The sequence below is a fragment of the Cnephaeus nilssonii genome, assembly GCF_951640355.1.
Source record: "Cnephaeus nilssonii genome assembly, chromosome: 15".
NCBI lineage: Eukaryota > Metazoa > Chordata > Mammalia > Chiroptera > Vespertilionidae > Cnephaeus > Cnephaeus nilssonii.
In genome coordinates this window covers 68,597,300-68,607,926 of record NC_137086.1, presented here as the reverse complement: position 1 = coordinate 68,607,926, position 10,627 = coordinate 68,597,300, and the positions used below count along the sequence as shown (strand labels likewise).

At 50.1% G+C, this 10,627-nt stretch overlaps 1 protein-coding gene across 1 annotated transcript; it reads left to right on the top strand.

The window, feature by feature from the left end:
• Window positions 1-284: 284 nt before the first annotated feature.
• Window positions 285-10,382, top strand: CREG2 (cellular repressor of E1A stimulated genes 2; the record flags this gene model as incomplete). The annotated part of the gene is given in 5 exon segments (XM_079792242.1): window positions 285-560; window positions 562-684; window positions 688-699; window positions 3,315-3,480; window positions 10,312-10,382. Coding segments are annotated over 5 exon segments (648 nt in total).
• Between the last annotated feature and the right edge of the window lie 245 nt (window positions 10,383-10,627).

Sequence of the window (10,627 nt, the reverse complement as noted above, 5' to 3'; positions counted from 1 at the left end):
GACCCTGAGCCCCACAGCGGGACCTGAACCCACCCAGACCTGGCGCGCAATGCGGGCTCTGCCCGCGGCCAGGGCAGTGCCTGCAGCTTTGGGGCGCAATCCAGTCTTCCAGGAGCCTCGACTTCTCCAGGTGGCTGTGGCTTCTAGGGAGGCATCCCCGCGGCGGAGCGACTCCTGCGGGGAGGCTACGCGAGCTCCAGCTCCGGCATCCGCCACCCGGGGCGCTGCAGCCCTGGCCAGCGCTGGAGCGCGGCTCGGTCCGCGGTTGGGGCCCCGCCTGCGAGATGTCGGTGCGCCCCGGCCAGCGGTCCGCGCGGCCCGGGCCCAGCCTCGCCTGGCTGCTGTGCCGCAGCGCCCCGCTGGCGCCGGCCGCGGGCGACGTGATCGTGAGCTCCGTGTCCAGGGCCACCGCCAACCAGATGGATGAGGAGCTGGACCGCGCCGTCACCGAGGAGGCGACGCCCGCGCTGCTGGAGGACTCGGGCAGTTTCTGGCAGCGGAGTTTCCCGACCTCGGCGCACAAGGAAGACCCGCACCTGCCGCTCCCGGTGGGCACCGCCCGCCTCGGCCGCCTTCCACGCCCCTAGGATGCTCTCCTATCCGCGCGAGAGCGGCTCTCGGCTGTGCCCGGGCACCGCCCGCTTCCTGGCCCACGCCGGCGCCGGGGGCTGTCTGGCCTCCAGGTAGGCGCAGGAGAAGGTAAGCCACCTCTCGGGAAGCCGGTGGCGGGTGCCTGCCTCTCAGTGGCGACGCACCCAGGGGACAGGGAGACGCTAGCAACCACTCAGTCCTGGGATCCAGGTTAACAGATGTGCCCAGTGGGCGGGATTGGCCTGTAGGAACCGAATTTGCTTCCGTTCGCCTGGCAAAGGGGCAGGCGGGAAGGGGGCGGACAGCCAGGCTTCCTGCTGGGCAGATGAGGATTGAAGCGCAGCCAGGAGATGCGCATGGAGACGGACAGTTAACCAGCGCCTGACCGGAGACCTGAAACCACGGGATGGTCTGTGGCCTCACAGAGTAGTGGCGGTCAGCCCCGCCCAGCTCATTGCGGCCAATACACCTGACCTTCCCTGGCACTTACTAACACAGAACCCAATTGGGGGCTGGGACAAAGACATCACCTGGGCCTTGGCGGCAATTTACATTAAAAAAGAAAAGAAAAGAAAAACAAACAAAGGAAAATGGGACTCAAGAATTTTTCCTGAAAGGAGGCTTAATGTGCAAAATGTGTAGATGCTGGAATGAGCTGTTATCCACTGCAGATTTTATTGTTCAGTTCACAAATGTTTTACTCACCTGTTGGGCCTGATTCCACCTGAAGCTGAAATGCCATGGATAACTGATGAGGGCTTACCATCCACAGGAGGGCTTACCATCCACAGGTATACATCCTCCAGAAATGGCTGTTATGGCTGTTAAGATAGATGGAAGGGGTTTTCTACAGGATAGTAATGTGAACTATTACTTCATGACCAAACAATTATTGTGTGAAAGTCCAGGTCATTGTCCAGGGAGCAGGTTCTTGCCCCAGGCATGGGTCTCACCTGCTCGGAGACTGCAGATCACTGGGTTCTCCACTTTGCTGTCCTCGTCCAGGAATTCACATGGCTGACTGGGTAGCTTGAAGGCCCTGTTTAGCTTAAAAATGTTATCTAATGGCAGCCTCGTTCTGATTGTGGCAATGCTCTCACCCTCTCTCCCAGCACCCAGGCGGTGTTTGACAGTGGTGTTCGGCTCCGAAGACACGCCTTAAGAAGAAGATAGGAGGCTTCAATATGAAGCTGATCTTGCTTTGAAACACAGATGGTTTCAAGCAGTTAAGTCTGGTATTAATGTATTAAAGATATTTTGACTTTTGACATCCCTTTTCTTAGCTCCCTTAGTAGTTCCCCTTCCCATATTGACATTTAATCCAAACTCAGTGAGTTAAGAGAATACTTACCGAGTGTCTGCCATGTGTGCGAGCACACTCCAGGCAATTTGTAACTAGCTGAAAAACAGAATCTGTGAATGAACTGACATTGCTGTTTTGAAGGACTCTAACATTTTGTTTTCTTAAAGATTCAAGCCATCCCTTATCACAATTCTGCACAATGTTGTCATGCAGCACTTCAGAGACAAAGACGGCCCCTGAGTTCTGAGCTCAGTTACACTGAGGAACACTGTGCAGGGAGAAGCTCCGGGGATGCTGGGTCCAGCGGGGCTTGAGAGGACCTGAGAAATGCTGATGTGTGTCTGAGCTTTCACCCTCTCTCCTAGATGATCGTGAACAAAAGCTGGCATAGCACAGGTCCGTGACTTCCTTTAAGCTAAAAGGATGAAAAACCCATTTCCCATAAGTTGTCAATTATATAATGACATTTTAAAAATTGATTTGAGAGAGAGAGAAACATCTATTTGTTGTTTGACTTATTCATGCATTCATTGGTTGCTTCTTGTATGTGCCCTGACTGGGGATTGAACCTGAAACCTTGGTGTATCAGGACGACGTTTAACCAACTGAGCAACCTGGCCAGGGCAATGAAATGTTTTTTTGTTTTATTTTTTTTAAATATATTTCATTGGTTTTTCACAGAGAGGAAGGGAGAGGGATAAAGAGCCAGAAACATCGATGAGAGAGAAACATCGACCAGCTGCCTCCTGCACGTCCCCTACCGGGGATGTGCCCGCAACCAATGCACATGCCCTCGACCGGAATCGAACCCGGGACCTTCCAGTCCGCAGACCGACGCTCTATCCACTGAGCCAAACCGGTTTTGGCAGGGCAATGAAATGTTATTGATTAAAATTAAAATATGACTAATCCAAGAGAAAGTGGTGTGGCCCTTAAAAGAAACAATAATAGAAAGTGCCTGGAGTCCAAAGACGAGGTAAGATGTCAAAGTTAAAACTTAAATCCTATCCCCAAAGTTGCCTAAAACTTGGGGAAGCAGTGAAGCCAGTGGGATTCCGGGGTGCTGTGGGAGAGGTGTTAATGGCCCTCCATAAATTTCATTTCCCTCCCCAAATACTAGTAACTTCAAATTTGATAAAGTGAGTGCATTTGCTATGTACTTACAGCTTTAAGACTAAGCTCCTAACCATCTCTCCCAAACAAATGGTCACTGCTAAGCTCCTCTAAGGAAATGTGGAGGCATCACTGAGTAAATGGGCAGAATGGGGACCACTGTGCCTTAATTACCCCCTGTCAGAGCCTGGTGACGCCATGGTCTTCATATTCCCAGCACTGCAGTTCCTGGTCAGAGACATGAGCTAAGCTCCCAGCTCAGGGCAATCCACAAGCCTGCATTGACAAAGCCTTTTTTCTGTGTTAGATGCCCGGACTGCCATGTGGGAACTGCTTGCCCTTCAGTGGCGGCCCCTTGAACAGCAGCACTGGGATTCCTTTCTTCTACATGACACCTAAGGACGCCGCAGTGGCCCATCTGATGGAGAACCCCATGGCGTCGCTCCTGCTGCAGGAATCCGAGGGAGAGTTCTGTAGGCAGACAGGGGTTTGGCCTCCCCACACAGGTCCTCTGCATAAAGCAGAGAGGCTGGGCGGGGAAGGGGGTGGTGTTCTCTGGGTGGAGTGACTTGAATCGGGCCCCGAGATCCTGAGATGCAAAGTGGTGTCTTCACCAACGTGAAGTGGGAAGCACAGGTGCGCTTGGAGTCAGATCAGTAAATCCACCAGTCCCTGCGACTTGTTTTTCTTTGTTTTCTTACCTGGAAAATGAGAATAATTTCTACCTCATAGGGTTATTGGGAGTTTTAACCGAAAAATAAAAAGGACTTTCAAAGTGAGAGGCAAAAAGCACTTATTGAGATTAAGAAGAGCCGTTCAGATGTGCTGATTCATTCCAAATAGTGTTCTGATGAAGAGACCAAGGCGTGCATTCCCGAGAAGTGGAGGGGCGGAGCTGCATCAGTAGAGGGAAGACACGAGTGATACTGATTCTCAGCACTGTCTGTAACTGTCAGTCCCCGGTCACCGTGCCGCAGGCGCACTGTCTGCCTTCTTGTTACCTTCGCACACAGTTCTCGGGGACACAGTGTGCTTTACACAGGTCCACCAAAGGTGTGCTTCCTCTGTTTAACATTCCAAAGACTGGAGACGTAGACGTTCAAGCCATTTCCTCTGGAATGGCAGCTCCATCTCCATGTTAAAGAGGCTTGTTTATTATTATCATTGTTATAATGAGAGTTGGAAATATTTACAGAGTGTCTGGGACAATACCAGGGGGATAATTGACAGCTCTTATTAGAAAAGGGGGGCTGGGATGGGGGGAGGTTGGGGAAGGGAGAGTCATGGTAGTTTTCCCAAGGCACATGTAGCATAGAGTCTATTTATTGTTTTTCAAATTAATGTCTAACCCCCCCCCCCCAGAGAGAGCCGTGTGCAATAAAGACCTGGACTCCTTTAATACACTTTCTCAAAAACTGTCTAAAAGAAAAGACACTTAAGCTCAAATGGAACATTGATCCAACACCTTCGTCGGAATTTAAAATGTAGAGCTTGGAATCAAATCCTGCCAGGGAGGCGTCTACTCCAAGCTGGTTTGGGGGCTGCAAATGTCTCCCCCTCCCTTCCCCCCACTCCCCTTCCCCCCCCCCCCCCCCCCCACACACACACACAGGAGCAGCAAATGCAGCAGGTAGTCTCAGGCGAGTCCCTTGATCCGAAGGCCTCAGTTGCCTCACCTATAAAAGAATGTGACACTTTAGAAAATGGGATAAGATTTATCCCAGCTTCAAAATTCTGCTATTTTTTAAGCAAAGCATGAAAAGCATGTTAAGCAAACACACCTATTAGTTCTCTGAGAAGGAAGTGGTAGTAATCAAAGCGACAATGCTCTGTGGGACGCAGTGTGGGTCAGACGCTGTCACTTACCCTTGGGACACTGACAATGAGACTCCGTCGGGCTGGAGATAGTTCAACTGACCCCGCTCCCTATTGGGAATGGTAAGAAGTGGAGAAAAGGAATGTTTCATGTTTCATGGGCTGTTTTCCCTGTTCTTGGCCAGTCGAACTTGCCGTGACTAGAAGGATATTCCCAGGACACCTCTCTAAACATCTGAGGTATTCGTACCCCAGGCATCCTAGAAGCGGCCGCCATGCTGGGCCTGTGCATCCAGAGCCCAGAGCGCACCTGCTCGTGGAGCCGTGAAGCCATGTGTGCAGACTGTCTTTGTGGCCACACGCAGAAACAACAGACATCTGTGCAGCCTGCGGGGCAGCCGGATGAGGCAGCTCCCGCCCCAAGTGACCAGCATGGGCGGGGCAACAGTGTCTCAGAACACTTGTCACTCGGGCCTGGAAGAGGAGGGAGGAGCCACCACCCATTGGTACCCCAATGTGTAGCTCCTCCTGTGAAACTCTACTTCTCAGAACTGCCAAGCCCTTGCACTGTTTAAGCTTCTGAAGCATTAAAACATAACTTAAATATCTACGCAATTAAGTGTAGCCTCAGTGAGCATCAAAGCACAGGTTCCCAGACCATGGGGCTTGTGATCACCCCACAGCCCACCAGCTTCCACGAGCTGCTGAAGCCCGTGTGGATTCACCTGTGTGAGGTTCACATCCCAAGTTCATTACATGTAGTGTTTCACCTCCAGAATCCTGAGAATGTTGAGCACAGAGACTTAACCAGTCAAAGATGGGCCAAGGCCAGTGCCCTGAACAAACAAGCCAAGCAGGAGCTGCTCTGGCCGGAGCGTGACGGCCTCAGGGAGAACGCCATGGCTGGACCTGCACTGACCAGCACCTGCACGAGGACACAGTCCAGGAGAAGGAAGCCCCCCACAAACCACGGCCAAGCACCATTCAGGCCCAAGGGGCGAGGAATGCAAGTCTGAGTCGACTGCAAGAGTGGATGGACTGGCCTCTGCATTTTCCGAGCTTCATTTGGCATTCAAGACAGTTGCATATGTAATGTATATTGTTTAATAAGCAGACAGGTAGATGAATAGATAGATCGATAGATGGAAAATAGGTGATAAATAGATAGATGTGTGTATGTGTTTTTACATATTCAACTATTATTTATCTCAGAACACACACTACAGTTGCCCCAACTGATCTTCATAATCTATTTATCACCTTGAATTTATCCTCAATCCAGTAGCTGAAGTAATCTTTCAAAACCCAAATCAGATCCTGGGATTCACTGACTTAAACTCTTTCATTAGGAAAAATAAAACCTTTAATATGGCCTAGGAGGGCCTGCACTACAGGGTGCCTGTCTCCCTCTCAAAATAGAAAATAGTGTCTGGTCCTTTGCTGATTGACTTAATATTTGATTTGTACCCTGGTTTTATTAAATTGAGAGCTTTAACTGGAAAACTTGTTGTAGTCAAAGCTGATATATGTGCTTTGCATGTAGCTAAGATATGTTTTTTTGACTGTGACCTAATTATTGACATAGAACTATATGTAAATTTAAGGTGTTGATTTGATTCATTTATATAATGCAATATGGTTACCACTGTAGCATCAGCTAATACCTCTATCATGTCACATGATCATAATTTCTTTTTTTGTGTTGAGAACATTTCAGATTGAGTCTCTTAGTGCAAGGGTGACTTCTTCCCCGGGTTCCTGTCCAGACGGATTCGAAGAACGAAGCCATGGACAAAAGGTGGTAGGTGAGAAGTGCAGAAGCTTTATTGCAAGCAGATACTGCCTCTAAAACTTCTAATTAAGTTTCTAATCCTAAGACTCTTTCTCTCCTGGCACGGAGAGACCGAGGGGCCGCCTAAGGAGGGTGGCCACTGCTCGCTTTGTCTGAGGTATTATACATCCTGGAGACCACCCTTTGCCTTATTGTGTCTTTCCCACTGTGGGACCTCAGCCTTGTAATCAGTTCCTATCTCCCCCACATTCGAACTTCTCCTGCTTTTGATCATCTTATCTGTTCAGATTGGCATTGCTCTTGATGGCTTGCTCCTAGTTGTCCTGGCTGAAGATGTTTCATTATCCCATATGGCTCTCTCCCAGCTGCGCATGTCAGGGCTGCTTTTGATCTAACTTATGGTCACTGTAATTGCTCAGGCCAAAGATACCTCTGTCCTTGGTTTATGGCTGTTTTAATTGCTCAGGCCAGAGATGCCTCTATCCTCTCTGGACCCGCACCCCCGTTCCTGTCTGCCTAATTAAAGTAGCTAACTAGTCCTTATGAGTCCCCACTCTGATTAGGAAACCCCTCTGCCATTGGGGACAGGGGGCATCGATCATCTGGCTACGTCCTGCCGGACAGGGACAGTGATTGGGGCAGCAGCCAGGGTTCCATTGGAGATGGGCGATCTAGGGGTCCACAGAAGAAAGAATCCATGGCCTCCATCTGCGGTTCCATTTGCAGGACCATTTGTAGCTTCAGGGTTTCTAAGTGGGAGGATAGGAAACATACCAAAAGGTCAGACAGGCAAGGGCCAACAATGGGTAATAAGAATAGTATACACCGAGGGCCAAGGAAAGGGCCCAAACAGCTTCTTAGGGATGGCATCGTTCCCCTAATCTGCTCCCAACCCCCTGGGGAGAGATGGTGAGGCCCTTTCTGTTAGCCAGGCTGCCTGTTGGAGGAATCAAGCCGTTTGCTCCTCTACCTCCTTAGAAGTGTTTCTGTAGATGGATCATGGCACAGACTCCTCCTTGTTCAGCTAACAGATGATCTGGGGCCTCTCTGTGAGTAAGGACCATATGAGCTAGGGAACCTATAGACTTTTAAATGTCCCTAAAGTTTTGTCCAGAGTCCTCAAAGACGTGAGAAACAGCTCTGGTCAGGTTGGTGGTAGTGATAGCATTATAGGTGACTCCTACAGTTAACTCTGCAATAGCCATAACTAAGAAGATAAGAGTAATTGGCTCCCGTTTGTATCAAGTAAAGGCCTTTGGGCTGTGGGGAGAGAAATTCACTAAAAGATTTCCACCACAGTCCTCTGTTGTACAGGGGATACAGAAAAGGGCTATAAGCAGGAGCATTTTAAGGTGTTTCTGTGTCCCAATAAGGGAAGAAAAGGTCTCCTCCAGGTACTAGCCTAGAGTTTTGCTGATACTCATAAAAAAATACAGAATAAGTACTATTAGGAAGATGAAAACAATGAGTATCCAGAAATACCAGAGCATGTTACTTATCTGGCACTTGTCGACTCTCCTTTCGAAAGAGAAGTTTCAGGTCCTCGAAAGGTTCACACGAGTAGGAGTCCAGTGAGTCAGATGGTGGCAACACAGCTTCATTCTCCTCCTGCGCTGGCATCCAGGGCTTTCGTCGGGACAGATGGATCCAGGAGTCGACTCCACTGATTTGATCGCAGTGGGGGTGGATAAAATTATGGGATAGGAACCCTCCCATCGTGGTCTCATAGTGGCAGAGAGGGTAGGTAGAGCCTTAATGAGTATTAGATCCCCAGGTGTTAGAAACGGAACCTGGGGATCCCTGGGCTTGGCTTCAGAGAGTTGTTGTAAAGTTTGCTGAAATTGGGCCAGTGCTGTAATATCTTGTACTAATGAGTGGTTTCCTTGTCTACGAGGAAGTCATTGGTAAGGAAAGGATGGCCATATAACATTTCACAGGGGCTAAGCCTGAATTTCGGGGAGAATTTCTAATTCTTAGCGGGGCTATAGGCAACACTATAGGTGAGCCTCCTGGACAAGCTCGTGAAGGTGTCTTTTTAGGCTGTCATTTTTCTACTTTCCCGGAGGACTGAGGTCTCCAGGCACAATGGAGGCGGTATTTTATTCCTAGGGCCCTGAGACCCCTTGAGTGGCCTGGGCCCGGAATGAGGGCCCTTATCGCTCTGAAGAGAGTGTGGCAATCCAAAGTGGGGAACAAGTTCTGAATTTAGAGCTCTGACTATGTCTTGTGCCTTCTCAGCCTTACAGGGGAAGGCCTTCACCCAGTTAGTGAAGGTGTCTACCCACAGGAGGAGGCATAGAAATCCTTTAGCTTTAGGCATGAGGGTAAAGCCTATCTGCCAGTCTTCCCCTGGATACCCTCCGGTTCTTTGAAGACCGGGTAATACCAATTCCTGGCTGCTGGGATTGTTCCTTTGGCAGACCTCACAAGATCTGACTACTTGTTGGGTGGTCTTCATGAGACCCTTTCCTGTAAATAATTGCTGGGTCATTCGATAGGTCTTTTCTCCCCTAGATGAAATGCGTGGTGCAGCGCCCTAATAACCTTCCACTGATTGGCTTTAGGAAGGGGGGTATACCCTCGGGAGTCAGCCCATTCCTTTTCCTTCTGGGCGTAGTAGGGCTTAATATCCCGCAGGGAGTCTTCCCAGACGAGAGGGGCTTCTATTGTTTTCCAGGCTCTCAGCCAGCAGCCTTGGCTGCCACATCTGCCGGATGATTTCCTGCTGTTATTTCATCTGTTCCTTTTTGATGCCCCTTGAATGTATGACTGCGACCTCCGCTGGCTGAAAAATAGCCCATAGGAGGCGGTTAATTTCCTTACCCATTAGCAGTTCCTCCTTCCAGATGGCTAATAACTCCTCTCCTTCCAGATGGCTGCATGGGCATGGAGCACTAGGAAGGCATATTTGGAACCAGTAGAGATGTTAACTCCTTTTCCCTGGCTTAACTCTAGGGCTCTGGTGAGAGCAACTGATTCTACCAGTTGTGCCTAGTCCCTGGGGAAACGGCTGGCTCTCAACAGTGTCATTCAAAGAAACGGCTGCATATCCAGCTTTTCTGACTCCTTGCTCAACAGAAGAGCTGCCGTCAGTGCACAGAACCAGGTCAGGATCATTTAGAGGCTCCTCCTGCAAGTCTTCCCTGGCCGCAAAGTTTGTAAAATAATCTGTTCACAATCATGCAGAGGCTCCCCACTCTCCTCAGCGAGAAACGAGGCAGGGTTCAAGGCAGGGCAAGTCCTGATCTGAACAGCCAGGCCCTCAAGCAGGAGGGCCTGGTATCTTCACAGTTGGTTACCTAAAAGCCATAGGCTTCCCCTGGTGTTCAAAGAGGGGAGTATATACTGCTAAGTCGTGTTCCAAAGTTAGCTAACTGCCTCGGGGATCAGGAGAGCAACAGCTGCCAATGCTCATGGGCCAGCCCTTAGCCACAACATCAGCTTCCTTACTCAGTATCCTACTGGCTGTGGGGTCTGTCCTCTAGGTTGGGTCAGGACTCCCAAGGCTACCCCCCTTTCTATTACATATAGCTTGAACTCCTGGCCTGTTGGGAGGCTTAAAGCCGGTGCCTGTAAAAGGGCCTTTCTGAGTTGTTTAAAGGCCTGCTCGGCCTCAGGCTCCCAGACTAATATGGAGAGGCCGTCCTTCTGTGCTTCTTTAACTAGCTGGTAAAGTGGGCGTGCCTATTCTCCATAGCCGGGATCCAGAGCCTGCAGGATCCAGTGATGCCCAAGGAGCCTCTCAGTTGCTTTGGGGTCCAGGGCTGAGGGAAGCTGGGAATAGGGCCTATCTAGTGAAAGATGAGACAGAGGGCCGAAAACCAGGACTACAGGCTTTATTAGAGGAGAAGGACCCCTGCCAGCCTGCTCCGCAAGGGGGAGTAGCACACGTGCAGGGGTGAACACACCTTTTGAGGGGAGGAATGGGAAGGGATGGGGCTTAGGGTACTCGGCACACGCTGATCGGTGGTTTCATATAAGGCACATGATTAGGTACTTAGGTACTTAGGAAT